This window comes from Ranitomeya variabilis, chromosome 2 (genome assembly GCF_051348905.1).
Source record: "Ranitomeya variabilis isolate aRanVar5 chromosome 2, aRanVar5.hap1, whole genome shotgun sequence".
Taxonomy (NCBI): Eukaryota; Metazoa; Chordata; class Amphibia; order Anura; family Dendrobatidae; genus Ranitomeya; species Ranitomeya variabilis.
In genome coordinates, this window is record NC_135233.1 from 410,660,869 (window position 1) to 410,687,417 (window position 26,549).

Sequence of the window (26,549 nt, forward strand, 5' to 3'; positions counted from 1 at the left end):
AATTATGTCCAGCACCATTTAATCCCGAGGGGTTTGAGAATACATGTAACCCCTGCATTCCCTGTGAATGACGAAGAATTCATAAAAAACTGGGAGGTAGTGTGTAATGTGGCATCTAAACAACTTATGGAACTATTAATTAAATATCATTCCAAAAACTTGGCAGAGGTTGATAAGTTGCTTGATGAGATATTTATTAAAGCAAAGTCTTGTTTACCTGAAGACCAATTCTCATCCATTAATGTCCAACTTGAGAAAGAAATGGACCAATGGATCAAAGAGATCCGAGTAAACCAAACGACGAAATTAGTAAGAGATCAAAAAGATTTCTCACAAGGGAAAATATACAGATGGCGAAAGGAGAATACGAATGGAGATGCTCAGGGTCGAAATTTTTCTGTATCTTCTGGCACCGCTGCAGGGGATGTGTCTGGTGCCTCCTCTTCCGCCTCTGGGTTAACAGCAATGGCCTCAACTCCAAAACGCAAACGTGAGCCGCGGTATGCATCAGCAAAGCGGAATTATGGACAATCCCCGGAGAAAATTGGAAACAATCTTAAGGTGATTAATCTTAGTAATTATATACTAACTGAGAATGAAAATAATGTACTTTTAAAAGGGTTGATGTTTTGTCCAACGGCGAAATTTGATAAATTTGAGGCCATAAAGGACTTGCATTTATTTGCAAGAAAACTCATGTTTAAGAAACACTTTCATAATGAAGACACAATGCAATTATTCCCCACAGAGGCGGAACAGGAGGCACTAGAGACCCTGAATGAGTTGGCCCAGGAGCACAATGAACCCATAGGAGGTAAGATCCCAACATCGATCCGGCCAAAATCACGTAGATTCCCGCCCTTGTCAGCCTGCTCGGTAGTTGAAGTATTTGTTAAAACAGTGAGCAAGGCAATTGATGATATTCCGATATTCCCCCAATATGACAATTTAAATATGGAGGAGAAAAATGCCTTGAAAAAATTACAGAATTTAAATGATGTGGTATTTAAGCCGGCTGACAAGGGTGGGAATATAGTGGTGTGGCCTAGAGTTTTGTATGAAAATGAGGCTCATCGCCAACTAAAAGATAAAACATGTTATAGGAAATTGACGTTCAACCCACTTATAAAATTTCAAGGTGAACTGTCAGGCATACTTCGTGAGGCATTAGAAGGAGAAGTGATCTCTAAGGATTTATATGGGGCCCTTCAGGTGGTGGAACCGACAGTACCAACTCTGTATTTATTACCAAAAGTCCATAAGGACCAAATCAACCCACCTGGAAGACCTATAATTTCAGGTTGTGGTAATTACCTAGAAAAAATTAATAAATTTGTAGATGCGAAATTAAAACCATTGGTTGAAGAACTACCCTCATTCTTGAAGGATACAAATGAGTTTCTAAAAAAAGTGGATGGTTTGTATATTGGTGATGACACCTTGCTGGTCTCATGTGACGTGGAAAGCCTGTATACAAATATCCGGCACAATGATGGGATCCAGGCAGCTAAATATTTCCTGGGGTCATCATTTTTGCCTGAACCAATGAGACAATTCACCCTTAGGTTGCTTGAATTTTCTCTGACAAAAAATTTCTTTTTATTTAAGGGGTCCCTCTACCTGCAGCTCCAAGGCACAGCAATGGGCGCGGCCTTTGCGCCTACGTATGCAAATTTATTCTTGGGGCTGTGGGAGAGGGACCTCTTTATGTCAGAGCCTGGATCGCCGATGGACCGTATCCCAATGTGGGTGCGGTTCATCGACGATATATTCCTGATCTGGCAGGGTTCAGTTGAGTCCCTCCAAGAATTCATGGCAGGATTAAATCAGAACTCCCGCAATCTTAGAATAACGTACAAATATGATAGGAATGAAATGGAGTTCTTGGATGTGAGTATACATAGAAGGGAGGATAATTGTTTACATACCAAGGTCTTTAGGAAGACCACAGCAGTGAATTCATTACTACACGCTACCTCGTCACATCCCCCTGCAATGATAAACTCTATTCCCACAGGCCAGTTCTTGCGCCTGCGGAGAATCTGCTCAGAGGACATAGAATTTGAAAAACAAGCCTCTGAGCTTAAAGAAAGATTCCTTGAGAGAGGATATAGCCGCAGATCAATAAAGAAAGGTTATAACCGAGCAAAGAACATATCGAGGCACCAAGCACTTTATGGGACAAAACCAAGCAAAACAAACCAAGTGGTCCGGTATATAACACAATACCACGGACAAAGTGAGATGTTGAGAGTCCAGCTCAAAAAATTCTGGGGAATGTTAAGAGCGGATCCTGTTCTGTCACAATATGTAGGTGAAGGGCCAAGTGTGACATATAGGAGGTCACGAAATATTAAGGACCACCTAGTAAAAAGTCATTATTCATATGACTCGGTCCGTCCTTCATTCTTGGACAAAGGTAAACCCACCTTGGGCTGCAGACCGTGTGGGAAATGTGTGGCATGCCCAAATATAGCAAGGGGACATACCTTTCAGAATTCAAATGGCACTACTACCTTTAAGATTAAGCATAGTGTGTCATGTACAACTAAGGCAGTGATATACTATGCCACATGCCCATGCTCTCTAATATACGTGGGCATGACCACAAGACAGCTCAAGGTGAGGGTCCGAGAACATGTCCTTGGCATAGAGGCTGCAAAAGAAGTACAGGACATCTCAATTTTGAAAACAATACCTAAGCACTTTAGGCTCCATCATAATAGTGATCCTACAGGATTTAAGGTACTTGGTATAGATATGATGAAACCTGGGGAACGCGGAGGACCAATTACCATACCATTGGCAAAAAAGGAAACAAAATGGATATGGGCTTTGAATACTGTCTCACCAAGGGGTTTGAATGAAAACATAAGTTTTGCCCCATTTTTATAAGAGATGCTTTTTAGAAAGATAAAAGATAAAAAGTGTTTTTTTGGTGGTTCTTTTGTAAAATAAAATTTTTTTAAAAAAATTTTTTATATATATTTTTTTTAAGGTTATATATATAAAAATAGTTGTAAACAGTCAATGATTTTTATTTGTTTTTAATTTTTAATTAACATTATCTTAATCTTATTATACTCTTTTAGTTTTAATACATACCTGATGACCGGTGTGAAGGAGGTTGCCCTGGTGTGGGGTGCATCTGGGTCTGATACGGGTCCTTCGGGAGCTCGTTGGATTCTGTAAAGTAAAGAAACATGAAGATCCAGAAGATTTTATTAATATTATCATCGCAATATATGTAATTTCAGAGAATGTGGGCCTATGTATGACTTGTTAAAGACAATATGATAAATGTGAGGCTTCTGTATAATATTCCATCCAAGTCCTATAGAGGGACTTAAACCATTAAAAGGGCGATGTATAGTATTCTTGTTATGTGGATATACAATTCTTTATATATATTTTTTCTATAATTCAGGGATAGGTTGCTAGGAGAACCTGATATTAATAATAAGGATCCATAGACCTGTTATTTATAGACAAGTGAGAGTAGACAATTTTCATCCACATACATATTAATGCCTTATTTTGGCTTTTCAAGTCACCGGGTATATCACAGCGGTTTCTGTTAGGTTTCCTCCTATGCCTCCTCCTGGTGGAGCGCATGCGTGGTCTGTGGCCCGGGGTGCGTGATCCGGCGTCCCAGTGACCTAGGCAACGTCGGGTGTTGTGAATTCTGTTTGTGGGCTCCCCCGGTGGTGTGTTTTGGTAGTGCCTTCTATGTGCCTTCCTCTATCCCTGATTACCTGTCGCCACCCTTTAGGGGAGTTTCCTATTTAAGGCTTCTTGGCTGTTAGTCATATGCCGGCCAACAATGTATCAGTAGCATTCTGTTGCATTCTCCTGCCTCAAGTTCCAGTTCAGCTAAGTTGAATTTTGTTTCTTGTTTATGCTATTTTTGTCCAGCTATCTGCAATGTGACTCTTCAGAGCTGGAAGCTCTTGGGGACGGAAATTACTACTCCAGTGGCATGAGTTGTCACTGGAGTTTAAAGTAATTTCTGGATGGTGTTTTTTGAGTAGTGTTTTTGAAGTTGACCGTGAAGTAACTCTTTCCTGTCCTTCTACTATCTAGCTAGCGGACCTCACTGTGCTAAATCTGTTGTTCATCCTACGTATGTCATTTCCTCTGAACTCACCGTCAATATCCGTGGGGGGCTACTATCACCTTTTGGGGTTCATCACTGGAGGTAAGGCAGGCCTTTACATTCCTCTCATAGGGGTAGTTAGATCTCCGGCTGGCGCGTGGTGTCTAGGGCATCGTAGGTACACCCCTCGGCTACTTCCAGTGTTGTGTGAGGTTCAGGTCACGGTCAACTTTAGTTTCCATCACCCGAGAGCTAGTCCGTTTTGTTATTTTTATCCCCCTGCCATTGGGGTGATCATAACAGTTTGGCCGGCCAAAAAAAAAATCTATGTGTTAAACTGGCACAAAAGCAGGAGGGAGGAGAAAAGGTTTTTTTTTTTCTGTGTTTGAAAGTGCACCCTGGTTGCTCATTTGTATTCCTTGCTTAAACTGCAGTCTTCAGCCTTTTTTTTTTCTCCTTTCCTCTTAACCTCTGAATGGCTTGGGTTACACCCATTTGAATCATGGATCCACAGAGTTTAGTTGCAGGTTTGAATAATCTTTCTATAAAGGTACAGAATTTACAAGACTTTGTTATACGTGCTCCAATGTCTGAACCTAAGATTCCTCTGCCGGAATACTTTACCGGAGACAGATCCCGGTTTTTGAGTTTCAGAGAAAATTGTAAATTGTTTTTGTCTCTGAGATCTCACTCTGCTGGTGATCAGGCTCAACAGGTCAAAATTGTTATTTCTCTACTGCGCGGTGACCCACAAAGTTGGGCATTTGCATTGCCACCAGGGGATCCTGCGTTGTTGAATGTAGATGCGTTTTTTCAGGCTTTGGGGTTGCTTTATGAAGAACCTAATTTGGAGATTTTGGCTGAGAAAGCCTTGATAGCTCTTTCCCAAGGGCAAGATGAAGCTGAGATATACTGCCAGAAATTCCGTAAATGGTCGGTGCTTACTAAATGGAATGAGTGCGCTTTAGCAGCTAATTTCAGAGAAGGTCTCTCTGATGCCGTGAAGGATGTCATGGTGGGGTTCCCTGTGCCTGCAGGTCTGAATGATGCCATGAAACTGGCTATCCAGATTGATCGGCGTTTACGGGAGCGCAAATCTGTGCACCATATGGCGGTGTCTTCTGAGGAAAAATCTGTGCACCATATGGCGGTATCTTCTGAGCAAAAACCTGTGCACCATATGGCGATGTCTTCTGAGCAAAGACCTGTACACCATTTGGCGGTGACCTCTGAAAGGGCACTAGAGCATATGCAATGCGATCGTGTTTTGTCTAGAGGCGAACGTCAGAACTACAGGCGCAAAAATGGGTTGTGCTTTTACTGTGGAGATCCAGCTCATGTTATATCAGCATGCTCTAAACGCATAAATAAGGTTGATAAAAAGGTTGATAAATCTTTTTCTACAGGTACCTTGCGGTCAAAATTTCTTTTGTCCGTGACATTGATTTGTACCTTGTCATCTGTTACTGTGGATGCTTATGTAGATTCTGGCGCCGCTCTGAGTCTCATGGATTGGTCCTTTGCCAAGCGTTGTGGGTTTGATTTGGAGCCGTTGGAAGTGTCTATTCCCCTGAAGGGTATTGATTCTACACCTCTGGCTAGCAATAAACCACAATATTGGACACAAGTGACTATGCGTCTTACCCCAGACCATCAGGAGATTATTCGTTTCCTTGTGTTATACAATCTACATGATGTCTTAGTGCTAGGATTACCATGGTTACAAATCCATAATCCCGTCTTGGACTGGAGATCTATGTCTGTGTTGAGCTGGGGATGTCGGGGTATTCATGGGGATGCACCTTTGGTTCCCATTTCTTCATCTACTCCCTCGGAGATCCCAACATTTCTGTCAGATTTTTATGATGTCTTTCAAGAGCCTAAAATTGATTCTCTCCCTCCTCACAGAGAGTGTGACTGTGCTATTGAATTGATCCCCGGTAGTAAGTTTCCTAAGGGTCGCTTGTTTAATTTGTCTGTACCAGAACATACTGCTATGCGGGAGTATATCAGAGAATCTTTGGAAAAGGGTCATATTCGCCCCTCGTTGTCTCCACTAGGGGCAGGGTTTTTCTTTGTAGGTAAAAAGGATGGTTCATTGAGACCTTGTATCGACTATCGACTTTTGAATAAGATTACAGTTAAATACCAGTACCCATTGCCTTTACTGACTGATCTGTTTGCTCGCATAAAAGGGGCTAAGTGGTTCACTAAGATCGATCTACGTGGTGCGTATAATTTGGTGCAGATTAAGCAGGGGGATGAGTGGAAGACCGCATTTAATACGCCTGAAGGACATTTCGAGTATTTGGTAATGCCTTTCGGTCTCGCGAATGCTTCTTCCGTTTTTCAGTCCTTTATGCACGATATTTTCCGTGAATATCTGGATAAGTTTATGATTGTGTATTTGGATGATATTCTTGTTTTTTCGGAGGACTGGGAATCTCACGTTCAACAGGTCAGGAGAGTTTTTCAGGTTTTGCGAGCTAATTCTCTTTTTGTAAAGGGCTCAAAGTGTAGCTTTGGAGTTCAGAGAATTTCCTTTCTGGGATATATTTTTTCCCCTTCATCTATGGAGATGGACCCTGTCAAGGTTCAGGCTATTTGTGATTGGATACAACCTACTTCTTTGAAGAGTCTACAGAAGTTCTTGGGATTTGCTAATTTCTATCGCCGATTTATAGCGGGTTTTTCTGCCATTGCTAAACCTTTGACTGATTTGACCAAAAAGGGTGCTGATGTTGCTGATTGGTCCTCTGCGGCTGTGGAGGCCTTTCAGGAGCTTAAGCGCCGCTTTTCTTCCGCTCCTGTGTTGCGCCAGCCTGATGTGTTGCTTCCGTTCCAGGTTGAAGTAGATGCTTCGGAGATCGGAGCAGGTGCAGTTTTGTCGCAGAAAGATCCTGACTGCTCAGTGATGAGACCATGTGCGTTTTTCTCTCGAAAGTTTTCGCCCGCTGAGCGAAATTATGATGTTGGAAATCGGGAACTTCTGGCCATGAAGTGGGCGTTTGAGGAGTGGCGTCATTGGCTGGAGGGTGCTAGACACCAGGTGGTGGTCCTGACTGACCACAAGAATCTAATTTATCTTGAGTCAGCCAGACGTCTGAATCCTAGACAGGCGCGCTGGTCGTTGTTTTTCTCCCGATTTAACTTTGTGGTTTCATATCTGCCTGGGTCTAAGAATGTGAGGGCGGATGCCCTTTCTAGGAGTTTTGAGCCTGACTCGCCTGGGGATTCCGAACCTACCGGCATCCTGAAGGATGGGGTGATATTGTCAGCTGTCTCCCCAGACCTGCGGCGTTCTTTGCAGGAGTTTCAGTTGGATAGGCCTGATCGCTGTCCGCCTGGTAGACTGTTTGTCCCCGATGACTGGACTAGTAGAGTTATCTCGGAGGTTCATTCTTCCGCGTTGACAGGTCATCCTGGAATTTTTGGCACCAGGGAATTGGTGTCTAGGTCCTTCTGGTGGCCTTCTTTGTCTCGAGATGTGCGCATGTTTGTGCAGTCCTGTGATGTTTGTGCTCGGGCCAAGCCCTGCTGCTCTCGGGCCAGTGGGTTGTTGTTGCCCTTGCCTATTCCTAAGAGGCCTTGGACGCACATCTCTATGGACTTTATTTCTGACCTTCCGGTTTCTCATAAGATGTCTGTCATCTGGGTGATTTGTGACCGTTTTTCCAAGATGGTTCATTTGGTACCTTTACCCAAATTGCCCTCCTCCTCAGAGCTGGTTCCTCTATTCTTCCAGAATGTGGTGCGTTTGCATGGTATTCCTGAGAATATAGTGTCTGACAGGGGTACTCAGTTTGTGTCTAGATTTTGGCGGACGTTCTGTGCCAGGATGGGCATCGACTTGTCTTTTTCGTCTGCATTCCATCCTCAGACTAATGGCCAGACGGAGCGTACCAATCAGACCTTGGAGACTTACTTGAGGTGTTTTGTGTCCGCTGATCAGGATGATTGGCTTGACTTTTTGCCATTGGCAGAGTTTGCCCTTAACAATCGGGCCAGTTCTGCCACTTTGGTTTCTCCATTTTTTTGTAATTCTGGGTTTCACCCTCGGTTCTCGTCCGGTCAATTGGAGTCTTCGGATTGTCCTGGAGTGGATGCTGTGGTTGATAGGATGCATCGGATTTGGGGACAGGTTGTGGACAATCTGAAGTTGTCCCAGGAGAAGACTCAACAGTTCACGAATCGTCATCGGCGTATTGGTCCTCGTCTTTGTGTTGGGGACCTGGTGTGGTTGTCTTCTCGATTTGTTCCTATGAAGGTCTCGTCTCCTAAGTTTAAGCCTCGGTTTATCGGCCCTTATAGGATTCTGGAGGTTCTTAATCCTGTGTCCTTTCGTTTGGACCTCCCGGCATCTTTTGCTATCCATAATGTTTTCCATCGGTCATTGTTGCGGAGGTATGAGGTACCGGTTGTTCCTTCTGCTGAGCCACCTGCTCCTGTGTTGGTTGAGGGTGAGTTGGAGTATGTGGTAGAAAAGATCTTGGACTCCCGTGTTTCCAGACGGAGACTTCAGTATCTGGTTAAGTGGAAAGGTTATGGCCAGGAGGATAATTCTTGGGTGACAGCATCCGATGTTCATGCTTCCGATTTGGTTCGTGCATTTCATAGTGCTCATCCAGATCGCCCTGGTGGTTCTGGTGAGGGTTCGGTGCCCCCTCCTTAAGGGGGGGGTACTGTTGTGAATTCTGTTTGTGGGCTCCCCCGGTGGTGTGTTTTGGTAGTGCCTTCTATGTGCCTTCCTCTATCCCTGATTACCTGTCGCCACCCTTTAGGGGAGTTTCCTATTTAAGGCTTCTTGGCTGTTAGTCATATGCCGGCCAACAATGTATCAGTAGCATTCTGTTGCATTCTCCTGCCTCAAGTTCCAGTTCAGCTAAGTTGAATTTTGTTTCTTGTTTATGCTATTTTTGTCCAGCTATCTGCAATGTGACTCTTCAGAGCTGGAAGCTCTTGGGGACGGAAATTACTACTCCAGTGGCATGAGTTGTCACTGGAGTTTAAAGTAATTTCTGGATGGTGTTTTTTGAGTAGTGTTTTTGAAGTTGACCGTGAAGTAACTCTTTCCTGTCCTTCTACTATCTAGCTAGCGGACCTCACTGTGCTAAATCTGTTGTTCATCCTACGTATGTCATTTCCTCTGAACTCACCGTCAATATCCGTGGGGGGCTACTATCACCTTTTGGGGTTCATCACTGGAGGTAAGGCAGGCCTTTACATTCCTCTCATAGGGGTAGTTAGATCTCCGGCTGGCGCGTGGTGTCTAGGGCATCGTAGGTACACCCCTCGGCTACTTCCAGTGTTGTGTGAGGTTCAGATCACGGTCAACTTTAGTTTCCATAACCCGAGAGCTAGTCCGTTTTGTTATTTTTATCCCCCTGCCATTGGGGTGATCATAACAGTCGGGACTTGGTTCCTGTGCGTCCGGTCACATGGGGCGGGATCGCGCACTTCCGGGTCCTCCTGACTGCGCATGCGCCGGCGTAGCCAGGGGGGATGCATAGTTAGGGAGAACATATATAAATAGGATCAATTCGGACCAAGTTTAGGACCCCCTGACGAAGGAAAAGTGTCCGAAACGCGCGTTGGGGTGCGCCAACACAGGACCCGGCCACTTTATAGGTAATATATTTGCAATATATGCTTTAACTTTTGATAGTCCCCTCCAGCCTGTACATATAATTGAGTTCAAGCTGTGGCACAATGCACTTTTTTTATGCTGTTTTGGCACTATATATATAAAATTATCTTCTAGAGCACTACTGCACTTTAATAAACTCTTATGTGTAGGTATTAGCACACCATATGGTGATTATATAAGCACTATTGCACTTTGAAGGATTTTTTGTGCGGCTGTCTGCACGGTGCATATATGATTTATACATAAGTATAGCACGTTTTTTTGCACTTTGTTCTTTTTTCATAGAGTTCTGTGCACAGTGCAGATGAGGGACTACAGATTATATATTTTTATACCTTGGCCTGCATATATTGTGTGCAATTATCCTTGGTCCTGTGTTTGGTTTTAACATGATGTAGTAGTTTTTTATTATACATTTTATTATATGTCGCTATTCCTGTATGTATTGAATGAATTATATATTCAAAATAAAGCTTTTTATTCTGATATTTCCTGGTAATCCATAGTAGGGTGTTTTGGGTGTTTTTCTTCCACTAGGTGGCGGTGTTCACCAACTTACACAGTAGACCAATAACATTTTATCTCTATATTGAGGACAAGATATTTTGAGATATAGTCTCCATATCTGTGGTATTTCTGTGTTTTAAACTTGTATACAAATTGCTGTGTTTTGCACAGGTCTGTTTCCCTTTCACCTGTAATATGGATTTCAAGACCAGAGAACTGTCCTGGCAAGGACAAATTAATGAGGTTTTTTCAAGCAGTGATGTAGCGACTACGATGATTGGTGGTTTACAATATGATGAACTTTATAAAAAAATTAAAAATTTGACATATAAAAGAACCCGTGCATGGTGGAATAGGGCATTTCTGGAAAATTATGTCCAGCACCATTTAATCCCGAGGGGTTTGAGAATACATGTAACCCCTGCATTCCCTGTGAATGACGAAGAATTCATAAAAAACTGGGAGGTAGTGTGTAATGTGGCATCTAAACAACTTATGGAACTATTAATTAAATATCATTCCAAAAACTTGGCAGAGGTTGATAAGTTGCTTGATGAGATATTTATTAAAGCAAAGTCTTTTTACCTGAAGACCAATTCTCATCCATTAATGCGCCTACGTATGCAAATTTATTCTTGGGGCTGTGGGAGAGGGACCTCTTTATGTCAGAGCCTGGATCGCCGATGGACCGTATCCCAATGTGGGTGCGGTTCATCGACGATATATTCCTGATCTGGCAGGGTTCAGTTGAGTCCCTCCAAGAATTCATGGCAGGATTAAATCAGAACTCCCGCAATCTTAGAATAACGTACAAATATGATAGGAATGAAATGGAGTTCTTGGATGTGAGTATACATAGAAGGGAGGATAATTGTTTACATACCAAGGTCTTTAGGAAGACCACAGCAGTGAATTCATTACTACACGCTACCTCGTCACATCCCCCTGCAATGATAAACTCTATTCCCACAGGCCAGTTCTTGCGCCTGCGGAGAATCTGCTCAGAGGACATAGAATTTGAAAAACAAGCCTCTGAGCTTAAAGAAAGATTCCTTGAGAGAGGATATAGCCGCAGATCAATAAAGAAAGGTTATAACCGAGCAAAGAACATATCGAGGCACCAAGCACTTTATGGGACAAAACCAAGCAAAACAAACCAAGTGGTCCGGTATATAACACAATACCACGGACAAAGTGAGATGTTGAGAGTCCAGCTCAAAAAATTCTGGGGAATTTTAAGAGCGGATCCTGTTCTGTCACAATATGTAGGTGAAGGGCCAAGTGTGACATATAGGAGGTCACGAAATATTAAGGACCACCTAGTAAAAAGTCATTATTCATATGACTCGGTCCGTCCTTCATTCTTGGACAAAGGTAAACCCACCTTGGGCTGCAGACCGTGTGGGAAATGTGTGGCATGCCCAAATATAGCAAGGGGACATACCTTTCAGAATTCAAATGGCACTACTACCTTTAAGATTAAGCATAGTGTGTCATGTACAACTAAGGCAGTGATATACTATGCCACATGCCCATGCTCTCTAATATACGTGGGCATGACCACAAGACAGCTCAAGGTGAGGGTCCGAGAACATGTCCTTGGCATAGAGGCTGCAAAAGAAGTACAGGACATCTCAATTTTGAAAACAATACCTAAGCACTTTAGGCTCCATCATAATAGTGATCCTACAGGATTTAAGGTACTTGGTATAGATATGATGAAACCTGGGGAACGCGGAGGACCAATTACCATACCATTGGCAAAAAAGGAAACAAAATGGATATGGGCTTTGAATACTGTCTCACCAAGGGGTTTGAATGAAAACATAAGTTTTGCCCCATTTTTATAAGAGATGCTTTTTAGAAAGATAAAAGATAAAAAGTGTTTTTTTGGTGGTTCTTTTGTAAAATAAAATTTTTTTAAAAATTTTTTTTATATATATTTTTTTTAAGGTTATATATATAAAAATAGTTGTAAACAGTCAATGATTTTTATTTGTTTTTAATTTTTAATTAACATTATCTTAATCTTATTATACTCTTTTAGTTTTAATACATACCTGATGACCGGTGTGAAGGAGGTTGCCCTGGTGTGGGGTGCATCTGGGTCTGATACGGGTCCTTCGGGAGCTCGTTGGATTCTGTAAAGTAAAGAAACATGAAGATCCAGAAGATTTTATTAATATTATCATCGCAATATATGTAATTTCAGAGAATGTGGGCCTATGTATGACTTGTTAAAGACAATATGATAAATGTGAGGCTTCTGTATAATATTCCATCCAAGTCCTATAGAGGGACTTAAACCATTAAAAGGGCGATGTATAGTATTCTTGTTATGTGGATATACAATTCTTTATATATATTTTTTCTATAATTCAGGGATAGGTTGCTAGGAGAACCTGATATTAATAATAAGGATCCATAGACCTGTTATTTATAGACAAGTGAGAGTAGACAATTTTCATCCACATACATATTAATGCCTTATTTTGGCTTTTCAAGTCACCGGGTATATCACAGCGGTTTCTGTTAGGTTTCCTCCTATGCCTCCTCCTGGTGGAGCGCATGCGTGGTCTGTGGCCCGGGGTGCGTGATCCGGCGTCCCAGTGACCTAGGCAACGTCGGGTGTTGTGAATTCTGTTTGTGGGCTCCCCCGGTGGTGTGTTTTGGTAGTGCCTTCTATGTGCCTTCCTCTATCCCTGATTACCTGTCGCCACCCTTTAGGGGAGTTTCCTATTTAAGGCTTCTTGGCTGTTAGTCATATGCCGGCCAACAATGTATCAGTAGCATTCTGTTGCATTCTCCTGCCTCAAGTTCCAGTTCAGCTAAGTTGAATTTTGTTTCTTGTTTATGCTATTTTTGTCCAGCTATCTGCAATGTGACTCTTCAGAGCTGGAAGCTCTTGGGGACGGAAATTACTACTCCAGTGGCATGAGTTGTCACTGGAGTTTAAAGTAATTTCTGGATGGTGTTTTTTGAGTAGTGTTTTTGAAGTTGACCGTGAAGTAACTCTTTCCTGTCCTTCTACTATCTAGCTAGCGGACCTCACTGTGCTAAATCTGTTGTTCATCCTACGTATGTCATTTCCTCTGAACTCACCGTCAATATCCGTGGGGGGCTACTATCACCTTTTGGGGTTCATCACTGGAGGTAAGGCAGGCCTTTACATTCCTCTCATAGGGGTAGTTAGATCTCCGGCTGGCGCGTGGTGTCTAGGGCATCGTAGGTACACCCCTCGGCTACTTCCAGTGTTGTGTGAGGTTCAGGTCACGGTCAACTTTAGTTTCCATCACCCGAGAGCTAGTCCGTTTTGTTATTTTTATCCCCCTGCCATTGGGGTGATCATAACAGTTTGGCCGGCCAAAAAAAAAATCTATGTGTTAAACTGGCACAAAAGCAGGAGGGAGGAGAAAAGGTTTTTTTTTTTCTGTGTTTGAAAGTGCACCCTGGTTGCTCATTTGTATTCCTTGCTTAAACTGCAGTCTTCAGCCTTTTTTTTTTCTCCTTTCCTCTTAACCTCTGAATGGCTTGGGTTACACCCATTTGAATCATGGATCCACAGAGTTTAGTTGCAGGTTTGAATAATCTTTCTATAAAGGTACAGAATTTACAAGACTTTGTTATACGTGCTCCAATGTCTGAACCTAAGATTCCTCTGCCGGAATACTTTACCGGAGACAGATCCCGGTTTTTGAGTTTCAGAGAAAATTGTAAATTGTTTTTGTCTCTGAGATCTCACTCTGCTGGTGATCAGGCTCAACAGGTCAAAATTGTTATTTCTCTACTGCGCGGTGACCCACAAAGTTGGGCATTTGCATTGCCACCAGGGGATCCTGCGTTGTTGAATGTAGATGCGTTTTTTCAGGCTTTGGGGTTGCTTTATGAAGAACCTAATTTGGAGATTTTGGCTGAGAAAGCCTTGATAGCTCTTTCCCAAGGGCAAGATGAAGCTGAGATATACTGCCAGAAATTCCGTAAATGGTCGGTGCTTACTAAATGGAATGAGTGCGCTTTAGCAGCTAATTTCAGAGAAGGTCTCTCTGATGCCGTGAAGGATGTCATGGTGGGGTTCCCTGTGCCTGCAGGTCTGAATGATGCCATGAAACTGGCTATCCAGATTGATCGGCGTTTACGGGAGCGCAAATCTGTGCACCATATGGCGGTGTCTTCTGAGGAAAAATCTGTGCACCATATGGCGGTATCTTCTGAGCAAAAACCTGTGCACCATATGGCGATGTCTTCTGAGCAAAGACCTGTACACCATTTGGCGGTGACCTCTGAAAGGGCACTAGAGCATATGCAATGCGATCGTGTTTTGTCTAGAGGCGAACGTCAGAACTACAGGCGCAAAAATGGGTTGTGCTTTTACTGTGGAGATCCAGCTCATGTTATATCAGCATGCTCTAAACGCATAAATAAGGTTGATAAAAAGGTTGATAAATCTTTTTCTACAGGTACCTTGCGGTCAAAATTTCTTTTGTCCGTGACATTGATTTGTACCTTGTCATCTGTTACTGTGGATGCTTATGTAGATTCTGGCGCCGCTCTGAGTCTCATGGATTGGTCCTTTGCCAAGCGTTGTGGGTTTGATTTGGAGCCGTTGGAAGTGTCTATTCCCCTGAAGGGTATTGATTCTACACCTCTGGCTAGCAATAAACCACAATATTGGACACAAGTGACTATGCGTCTTACCCCAGACCATCAGGAGATTATTCGTTTCCTTGTGTTATACAATCTACATGATGTCTTAGTGCTAGGATTACCATGGTTACAAATCCATAATCCCGTCTTGGACTGGAGATCTATGTCTGTGTTGAGCTGGGGATGTCGGGGTATTCATGGGGATGCACCTTTGGATCCCATTTCTTCATCTACTCCCTCGGAGATCCCAACATTTCTGTCAGATTTTTATGATGTCTTTCAAGAGCCTAAAATTGATTCTCTCCCTCCTCACAGAGAGTGTGACTGTGCTATTGAATTGATCCCCGGTAGTAAGTTTCCTAAGGGTCGCTTGTTTAATTTGTCTGTACCAGAACATACTGCTATGCGGGAGTATATCAGAGAATCTTTGGAAAAGGGTCATATTCGCCCCTCGTTGTCTCCACTAGGGGCAGGGTTTTTCTTTGTAGGTAAAAAGGATGGTTCATTGAGACCTTGTATCGACTATCGACTTTTGAATAAGATTACAGTTAAATACCAGTACCCATTGCCTTTACTGACTGATCTGTTTGCTCGCATAAAAGGGGCTAAGTGGTTCACTAAGATCGATCTACGTGGTGCGTATAATTTGGTGCGGATTAAGCAGGGGGATGAGTGGAAGACCGCATTTAATACGCCTGAAGGACATTTCGAGTATTTGGTAATGCCTTTCGGTCTCGCGAATGCTCCTTCCGTTTTTCAGTCCTTTATGCACGATATTTTCCGTGAATATCTGGATAAGTTTATGATTGTGTATTTGGATGATATTCTTGTTTTTTCGGAGGACTGGGAATCTCACGTTCAACAGGTCAGGAGAGTTTTTCAGGTTTTGCGAGCTAATTCTCTTTTTGTAAAGGGCTCAAAGTGTAGCTTTGGAGTTCAGAGAATTTCCTTTCTGGGATATATTTTTTCCCCTTCATCTATGGAGATGGACCCTGTCAAGGTTCAGGCTATTTGTGATTGGATACAACCTACTTCTTTGAAGAGTCTACAGAAGTTCTTGGGATTTGCTAATTTCTATCGCCGATTTATAGCGGGTTTTTCTGCCATTGCTAAACCTTTGACTGATTTGACCAAAAAGGGTGCTGATGTTGCTGATTGGTCCTCTGCGGCTGTGGAGGCCTTTCAGGAGCTTAAGCGCCGCTTTTCTTCCGCTCCTGTGTTGCGCCAGCCTGATGTGTTGCTTCCGTTCCAGGTTGAAGTAGATGCTTCGGAGATCGGAGCAGGTGCAGTTTTGTCGCAGAAAGATCCTGACTGCTCAGTGATGAGACCATGTGCGTTTTTCTCTCGAAAGTTTTCGCCCGCTGAGCGAAATTATGATGTTGGAAATCGGGAACTTCTGGCCATGAAGTGGGCGTTTGAGGAGTGGCGTCATTGGCTGGAGGGTGCTAGACACCAGGTGGTGGTCCTGACTGACCACAAGAATCTAATTTATCTTGAGTCAGCCAGACGTCTGAATCCTAGACAGGCGCGCTGGTCGTTGTTTTTCTCCCGATTTAACTTTGTGGTTTCATATCTGCCTGGGTCTAAGAATGTGAGGGCGGATGCCCTTTCTAGGAGTTTTGAGCCTGACTCGCCTGGGGATTCCGAACCTACCGGCATCCTGAAGGATGGGGTGATATTGTCAGCTGTCTCCCCAGACCTGCGGCGTTCTTTGCAGGAGTTTCAGTTGGATAGGCCTGATCGCTGTCCGCCTGGTAGACTGTTTGTCCCCGATGACTGGACTAGTAGAGTTATCTCGGAGGTTCATTCTTCCGCGTTGACAGGTCATCCTGGAATTTTTGGCACCAGGGAATTGGTGTCTAGGTCCTTCTGGTGGCCTTCTTTGTCTCGAGATGTGCGCATGTTTGTGCAGTCCTGTGATGTTTGTGCTCGGGCCAAGCCCTGCTGCTCTCGGGCCAGTGGGTTGTTGTTGCCCTTGCCTATTCCTAAGAGGCCTTGGACGCACATCTCTATGGACTTTATTTCTGACCTTCCGGTTTCTCATAAGATGTCTGTCATCTGGGTGATTTGTGACCGTTTTTCCAAGATGGTTCATTTGGTACCTTTACCCAAATTGCCCTCCTCCTCAGAGCTGGTTCCTCTATTCTTCCAGAATGTGGTGCGTTTGCATGGTATTCCTGAGAATATAGTGTCTGACAGGGGTACTCAGTTTGTGTCTAGATTTTGGCGGACGTTCTGTGCCAGGATGGGCATCGACTTGTCTTTTTCGTCTGCATTCCATCCTCAGACTAATGGCCAGACGGAGCGTACCAATCAGACCTTGGAGACTTACTTGAGGTGTTTTGTGTCCGCTGATCAGGATGATTGGCTTGACTTTTTGCCATTGGCAGAGTTTGCCCTTAACAATCGGGCCAGTTCTGCCACTTTGGTTTCTCCATTTTTTTGTAATTCTGGGTTTCACCCTCGGTTCTCGTCCGGTCAATTGGAGTCTTCGGATTGTCCTGGAGTGGATGCTGTGGTTGATAGGATGCATCGGATTTGGGGACAGGATGTGGACAATCTGAAGTTGTCCCAGGAGAAGACTCAACAGTTCACGAATCGTCATCGGCGTATTGGTCCTCGTCTTTGTGTTGGGGACCTGGTGTGGTTGTCTTCTCGATTTGTTCCTATGAAGGTCTCGTCTCCTAAGTTTAAGCCTCGGTTTATCGGCCCTTATAGGATTCTGGAGGTTCTTAATCCTGTGTCCTTTCGTTTGGACCTCCCGGCATCTTTTGCTATCCATAATGTTTTCCATCGGTCATTGTTGCGGAGGTATGAGGTACCGGTTGTTCCTTCTGCTGAGCCACCTGCTCCTGTGTTGGTTGAGGGTGAGTTGGAGTATGTGGTAGAAAAGATCTTGGACTCCCGTGTTTCCAGACGGAGACTTCAGTATCTGGTTAAGTGGAAAGGTTATGGCCAGGAGGATAATTCTTGGGTGACAGCATCCGATGTTCATGCTTCCGATTTGGTTCGTGCATTTCATAGTGCTCATCCAGATCGCCCTGGTGGTTCTGGTGAGGGTTCGGTGCCCCCTCCTTAAGGGGGGGGTACTGTTGTGAATTCTGTTTGTGGGCTCCCCCGGTGGTGTGTTTTGGTAGTGCCTTCTATGTGCCTTCCTCTATCCCTGATTACCTGTCGCCACCCTTTAGGGGAGTTTCCTATTTAAGGCTTCTTGGCTGTTAGTCATATGCCGGCCAACAATGTATCAGTAGCATTCTGTTGCATTCTCCTGCCTCAAGTTCCAGTTCAGCTAAGTTGAATTTTGTTTCTTGTTTATGCTATTTTTGTCCAGCTATCTGCAATGTGACTCTTCAGAGCTGGAAGCTCTTGGGGACGGAAATTACTACTCCAGTGGCATGAGTTGTCACTGGAGTTTAAAGTAATTTCTGGATGGTGTTTTTTGAGTAGTGTTTTTGAAGTTGACCGTGAAGTAACTCTTTCCTGTCCTTCTACTATCTAGCTAGCGGACCTCACTGTGCTAAATCTGTTGTTCATCCTACGTATGTCATTTCCTCTGAACTCACCGTCAATATCCGTGGGGGGCTACTATCACCTTTTGGGGTTCATCACTGGAGGTAAGGCAGGCCTTTACATTCCTCTCATAGGGGTAGTTAGATCTCCGGCTGGCGCGTGGTGTCTAGGGCATCGTAGGTACACCCCTCGGCTACTTCCAGTGTTGTGTGAGGTTCAGATCACGGTCAACTTTAGTTTCCATCACCCGAGAGCTAGTCCGTTTTGTTATTTTTATCCCCCTGCCATTGGGGTGATCATAACAGTCGGGACTTGGTTCCTGTGCGTCCGGTCACATGGGGCGGGATCGCGCACTTCCGGGTCCTCCTGACTGCGCATGCGCCGGCGTAGCCAGGGGGGATGCATAGTTAGGGAGAACATATATAAATAGGATCAATTCGGACCAAGTTTAGGACCCCCTGACGAAGGAAAAGTGTCCGAAACGCGCGTTGGGGTGCGCCAACACAGGACCCGGCCACTTTATAGGTAATATATTTGCAATATATGCTTTAACTTTTGATAGTCCCCTCCAGCCTGTACATATAATTGAGTTCAAGCTGTGGCACAATGCACTTTTTTTATGCTGTTTTGGCACTATATATATAAAATTATCTTCTAGAGCACTACTGCACTTTAATAAACTCTTATGTGTAGGTATTAGCACACCATATGGTGATTATATAAGCACTATTGCACTTTGAAGGATTTTTTGTGCGGCTGTCTGCACGGTGCATATATGATTTATACATAAGTATAGCACGTTTTTTTGCACTTTGTTCTTTTTTCATAGAGTTCTGTGTACAGTGCAGATGAGGGACTACAGATTATATATTTTTATACCTTGGCCTGCATATATTGTGTGCAATTATCCTTGGTCCTGTGTTTGGTTTTAACATGATGTAGTAGTTTTTTATTATACATTTTATTATATGTCGCTATTCCTGTATGTATTGAATGAATTATATATTCAAAATAAAGCTTTTTATTCTGATATTTCCTGGTAATCCATAGTAGGGTGTTTTGGGTGTTTTTCTTCCACTAGGTGGCGGTGTTCACCAACTTACACAGTAGACCAATAACATTTTATCTCTATATTGAGGACAAGATATTTTGAGATATAGTCTCCATATCTGTGGTATTTCTGTGTTTTAAACTTGTACACATCTATACCTGTACGCCCCTCAGCAGGGTCACGGACCGGGTCTAGCCACCGTGACAATCCCAGAGCAGAGACTCAGAGGCCCAGTACAGGGTACCCCTCTGCTGGGGGCGCTACAGAATACTCGACACACGCAAAACTTGCACACGTGGAAAAATTGCCACATCCACCAAAGTTGCAACACATGCAAGAGTTGCCTCACACAAAACTTGCATCTACTCAAAACACACCACACATAAAACTCGCCATGCGCAAAACTTGCTGCACCCAACTTGCTACACTAACCTGTCACATGCAACACAACTTGACACATGAAACTCACCCTAAACCACACACAAGTCTGGCATTATCCTTCAAAAATAAAAATCTGATTAATAAGCAGACAAACTACAAGAGCAACAAATGTACCATATAGGAAATATGGCAGCTGTCAGTCACATGACCTGTCTATTATGTGTGAGCTAATATATACTGCTCGGGGGAGGGCTTCCTGACCAAACAACGTGTGAACGCGGTCTAATACAGGAGGAGATGACATACAGGTATAAACTATATACAGGAGGAGATGACATGCAGCAGGTATATACTAAAAAAAATGAGAGGCGTGATGGGAAGAAACGTCTCTCTCTCTCTCCATCCCACCTATGTGTGCACATACCCTAAAAATCCAGAAAAATTGGAGGCAGCACAGTTTGTAGTGAAATGGAGCTATTTAATCAGGGACCTGGCTTGAGAAAGGTTCCTGTTGGGACCGAAACATCGCCTTCTGGGCTGATTAAATGGCTCCTTTTCACTACAAACTGTGTGCTGCCTCCAATTTGTCTGGATTTCAACAATACATACACACACCTCTCGCTTTCTTGAGCAACTTCAGTCTCTTCGCATGCCTCTGACGGTCCTTTGTCACTCTGTTTCTCCTCAACTTGGACAGTCCTGTAAATCATAAAAAGCCACCTGATTAGAGGATATGCATATCTAATAGTGATGAGTGATCCTGAGTTAGATGGGGGTCAAAAGCATTGAATCGAGCTGACCGAAAATCAGGGATCAGCCCTAACCATAAACCCTATCTGCCAAAAAAAGTGCCTGATCCATCCTCACATTGGGCGGATCAGAGCGTTAAACACTAATATTGGTTAGTATTAATCATAGTCATGTGACAGATGCAAAACTTTGACAGGCTAAAGTGGAGCCTACCTGGCCGTACTTGGCTTGCGGAGTATGAGGAACCCTCTATCCTCCAGAAAAGGGATCATGTTCGCCGCGGTTCCAAATGACAGAATCTCCTCCTCATCCATTGTTGTCCCTTTGGATGTGATGATGCGAACTCTTTCCCTTGCAGAATCCATAGCATCTGTCCTCTCCTTGGCGGAATTTAGCTTCATGCAGTGATCATGGAGATGTTTGTCCAGTCGTTCTGTCACTTTATAGCAGACTGGACAAGTGAGGTACATCCGCTTTGGTCTTCTAAAAACAGTGGTATAAGGCTTGTGATGTGCAGTACAACTATTGTGAAAGGGAATCCAGCCTACACATTCATAAAGCACTGAAAAACTTGCAGAGCTGACAAAATAGTACACCTCACACCGCCATGTAACCCATACAGAGTTCCATCTGAGGGAGATACTCTGCAGATTGCATCACACAAGGTAATTTACCATAGAAAGACACCAAGAAGTGAATAAAAAAAGTTCTATGCATGTTAGCAAATGTAAAACACACTGGTAGGGAATGTACATACTTGGACACAGCAGCCGGCTGCTCCATGACAGCGGGGGATCTGTATTCACAAAATACACCATGTGAAAATAAAGCCTAGCCTGTAACAATCATATTTAACAGCCTATTTTCCCTGCAATAAAAACAATCATGTATTTCTGAGGAGCACCCTTTTCCTGGGAACATTGCAAGGTTTAAGCTCCTTGCTCTGGTAGAGGAGAGGACCCCCTGTGACTGAAAACAACAAATACATACAGAGCAGATAGGATTCATCTTTGGGGAGCAGTGACTCTGTACCCATAGCAAGGCTCCCTAGGACTGGGCACTGTCCAAATCTGCATATTGCAGACATACACTAGTAGCAATGATACTCACTCATCCTGATGACTTGTAGCAGGCTCCATTGTGAAGAGAGAACTTTCCAAAACTTCTCAGCAGACACTGAACCTCCACTTTGACAATGATCTGTGTTTAGGGCACAATAGGAGAATGAACACATGTCCCATATAAACAGGCATATATTATATTCCCTGAGCCCGATAGGTGGGGAATGAACATGAAATATATGTAGACTAGATGGTGGCCCGAGTATGTATGTATGTATGTATGTATGTATGTATGTATGTATGTATGTATGTATGTATGTATGTATGTATGTATGTATGTATGTATGTATGTATGTATGTATGTATGTATGTATGTATGTATGTATCAAATACTATGTGGCTGCTATACACATTCATACATATTGTAGAATACCCGATGCGTTAATACTGGCCACGCGGTATATTACAGTGGCCAAGCAGTATATAACACAGCCCACGTACTATACAACACAGCCCACGCAGTATATAGCAGCCACGCAGTATATACAGTAACACAGGCGATGTAGTATACAACACAGGCCACGCAGTATATCACGCAGTATATAACACTGCCCATGTAGTATATAGCAGCCACGAGGTATATAACACTGCCCACGCAGTGTATAACACAGGGCACGTAATATATAGCACAGCCCATGCAGTATATAACAGAGGGCACATAGAGTATAGCACAGCCCGCGCAGTATATCACACAGCCCACGCAGTATATAACACTGCGCATGTAGTATATAGGAGCCACGCTGTATATAACACTGCCCATGCAGTATATAACAGAGGGCACATAGAGTATAGCGCAGTATATCACACAGCCCACGCAGTATAACACTGCGCATGTAGTATATAGGAGCCACGCTGTATATAACACAGCCCACGCAGTATTTAGCAGTGTAGGCACCATATCCCTGTTAAAAAAAAAAAAATAGCTATATACTCACCCCCTGGGATCCAGCGAAGCTCTGGCGATGAGCGCGGCAGCCGCCATCTTCCGTTCCCAGGATGCATTGCAAAATTACCCAGATGACTTCTAGGTAATTTCGCAATACATCTCTGGGAACGGCAGATGGCGGCCGGCACGAGCACATCGTCGGACTATGGAAGGTGAGAATAGCAGGTTTAGTTTTTTTATTATTTTTAACATTACATGTTTTTACTATTGATGCTGCATAGGCAGCAACAATAGTAAAAAGTTGGGGACACACAGGGTTAATAGGAGCGGTAACGGAGTGCGTTACACCGCGGCATAACAGCCCGTTACCGCTGGCATTAACCCTGTGTGAGCGGTGACTGTCACTGGAGGGGATTATGGAGCGGGTACCGGGCACTGACTGCAGGGCAGTAGGGGAGGTACTCAGACTGTGCCCGTCGCTGATTGGTCGCAGCAACCATGACAGGCAGCTGGCGAGACCAATCAGTGACGCGAGATTTCTGTGATGGAAGTTGCCGACAGAAAGACGGAAGTACCCCTTAGACAAATTATATATATATATATATATATATATATATATATATATATATATATATATATATATATATATATTTTTTTTTTTATTAGAGAAATGAACACATATCCCATATAAACTGGTGTATATTATACTCCCTGTGCCTGATAGGTGGGGAATGAAGATGAAATATATGTAGATAATAGGGCAATGAACATATATCCCATATAAACAGTTGTATATTATATTCCCTGTGCCTGATAGTACTAAGATGACCGTCAGGTGCTGGCTGACAAGGATTACTGTGATTAGAATTGATTGTCCATATGTTGAGATGAGGAGAAATGCTCCCCTAGTCTGTTGGAGCAATAATATGCCACAATTGCTATGTGCACATAAAATATGCTGTACTCACTGTGGTGCTGAGTGCGGAGGGAAGCGGTTCCAGAAAGTCTGAGCCACCGCTAGGCTTACCGCTATGGCAGAGCGGTGGGTTAAGGAGACCTCATGTGCCCCGGCCGGATGCAGCGCTGAGGTAGCGGTCGGAGAGGGCGGAGCTACTGGTGACGTCACCACGCTACGGGGCTAAAGAGGACAGGTGTGCTAGTACAGCTAGTCAGCCAACCAATGCATTTCAAGGGCTCTGTCCCTCTTCATCAGGGTTAATGCTGACCGCATGTGTTCCCGCTTCTTTTATAGCGATATGCCCTCCCCTCCTATCAGACCACTTAAATATAGAGGGCACCATCAACAATAATGTCTAATGTGCTCAACCTGCAGCATGTCAAAACACAGACTATACAACAAAAGAGAAAAGAAACATGCAAACGCAGGGATCACCGAGACTGTATATAGTATATAAACAAATGACGTTTTATTTAATGTCTTTTAACCACACAACTGGAATTTAAAAACAAATACAGAAAAATACACCCAAGAACAAGGGTAGTGTACAAGGATGATATCTTGCCAATGGAAGAGGACAATCCCTCACCAAATAACCTCAAAGAATCGTATAATGCCCCACAAACATCAATAAATCATATTTTACCTCCAAACAGCCTATTGATTATGGATTGGTACCCAATGTAGATATAAACCATATAATATAGTATAAAGTGCAGTTATGGTGCTAATATAACGGGCATCAAGAACACATGTAGCTAAATAACCCAAAAGCACAAATAACAGTTTGGCACCAAATCTAGATAGGAATCTCAGTAGATTCACAGCATGATTGAGCAAAAAGACCCCAAAGGGTTAATCAGGGGGAAAAAATATATATATTATTACATTTACCCAACAAAATAGTTCCCAATAGGCCAGCTCACATACTGCATAGGGCTCAGGGGTTTGAGGCAAAAAGAGGGAAAGTCAACTCCAAAATAGCCCACCCAACGCGTATCGTCACCTCAGTAACTTCATCAGGGGTGAAGTAATGTGGTCGCTCACAGACCATGGTATAAATAGCACTCACAAATTGTGGAAGTCATTGCAGCTGTGGCGTGAGTCATCCTGGAGCTCAGACACTCACATGGTATTTCCAATGGACCGTGAAACAGGTGGAGCAGGATGAAACTGAATGCTGGTATTTCCTAGGCGTCCCAGAAGTCACCAGTGCGCATGACCAGGGATCTCCATGGAGATGCAGTGATACCAGCCTTATTGCGCAAGCGTGGACGTCACAATCGCAACCACCAGGCGATCGCTACTGCGCATAATATATAATCCCCATATAGAGGCGGCAAGATCAGCTTAACTGCGCAGGCGCTGTCGCCATGATTATGGCCGAGGTAAAGTCCCTAATGCGCATGTCAAAAAAAACGGCACTATTTGTGCAAAGGCTCCATACTGCTTCAAACTTTAATAAGTGCCGTGGGTAGTGTAGGGGGACTGGTGTCGCCTCTTTACATCTTGGCGGCTATCAACTATGTGCATCAGCATCTTCTGAATTTGCTATGCGGCGATTTTGCTTTGATTTTTCTTTATTTTTTTATTTTTTATTTTTAATTTTTTTTTTTTTTTTGACATGCGCATTAGGGACTTTACCTCTGCCATAATCATGGCGACGGCGCCTGCGCAGTTACGCTGATCATGCCGCCTCTATATGGCGATTTTATACTATGCGCAGTAGCGATCGCCTGGTGGTTGCGATTGTGACAACCACACTTGCGCAATAAGGCTGGTATCACTGCATCTCCATGGAGATCCCTGGTCAGGCGCACTGGTGACTTCTGGGACGCCTAGGAAATACCAGCATTCAGTTTCATCCTGCTCCACCTGTTTCATGGTTCATTATTTTCTTGCTGGTATCTACTCCGCTGCCACGTTAATTCATATGCATTACGGCACTATTTGTGCAAAGGTTCCATACTGTTTCAAACCTTAAGTGCCGTGGGTAGTGTAGGGGGACTGGTGTCGCCTTTTTGCATCTTGCCGGCTATCAACTATGCGCATCAGCTTTCTCTGAATCTGCTGGAAATTGCGCTTGTGCAATGAGGTTTGAATTCGTATGTTACTCTGACCATCATCTAGGCGATTGCGCCTGTGCAATAACTCTAGTATCGTCGTACCTTTTTACTGATCTCATACCATGCGCATTAGCGATATATTTGAACTGCGAATGAAGTAATTACGCCTGTGTAATGGGGTTGGAGCCACGGCAGCTCTATGGGGTTCCCCCCCTTTTTTTGACATGCGCATTAGGGACTTTACCTCGGCCATAATCATGGCGATGGCACCTATGCAGTTAAGCTGATCTTGCCGCCTCTATATGGGGATTATATATTACACTAGATGGCAGCCCGATTCTAAAGAATCGGGAGTCTAGAATCCATATATACTTTATTTATTCAAATGTAAGAATAATACAATTAATAAATAATAGTAAGAAAGAACAAAAAATGGCTGCACTCACCAGCTCTTGACAATTCTTGACAGTACGGCACATTTCTGATTGGTCGCTCGCGGCAGGCGGCAACCAATCAGAAAAGTGCCGCGCACCACGAAGGCATATATCTTTGTCCACCCTGAGCGGGTGTAGGACGCTGGTGACTCACTTATCTCCGGACATTATCTCCGGACAAAGCCACGGAAGTTGGCACAAATTGCCGGAAGTAGTATTCTAGGCAATTATATATTAGATTTTAATGTTATCAGTGTTTACCTTTGAACGTTTATATTGTATTGTCCTGTCACCAGCCATGTGTACGATTATCGGCCGAAAGCCTCTCTGGAACCAATAATCACCCCATGTAAAGGTATCTTTATAAGTTAAAGATTCAGAATACTATGACTTTTATCATATCCTGAACAGTCAAGTTTTTTATGAACCGTTAAGGTTTTCTGGTTGAAGTAAAAAAAACTCTGAGTGTTTACAGTTTGAAACCATAAAATGTTGAAA

General features: G+C 43.5%; 1 protein-coding gene across 1 annotated transcript in view; it reads right to left on the reverse strand.

The window, feature by feature from the left end:
- Positions 1-21,795, reverse strand: part of LOC143809527 (uncharacterized) — a 39,462-nt gene extending 17,667 nt beyond the window's left edge. The window contains exons 1-4 of the mRNA XM_077292587.1: positions 20,800-21,795; positions 20,452-20,535; positions 12,311-12,391; positions 3,106-3,186 (exon numbers count right to left, since the gene is read on the reverse strand). Coding sequence (XP_077148702.1) covers positions 3,106-3,186; positions 12,311-12,391; positions 20,452-20,535; positions 20,800-21,056 — 503 coding nt within the window. The 5' untranslated portion in view covers positions 21,057-21,795. The remainder of the gene's footprint in view (positions 1-3,105; positions 3,187-12,310; positions 12,392-20,451; positions 20,536-20,799) is intronic.
- Positions 21,796-26,549: the final 4,754 nt, after the last annotated feature.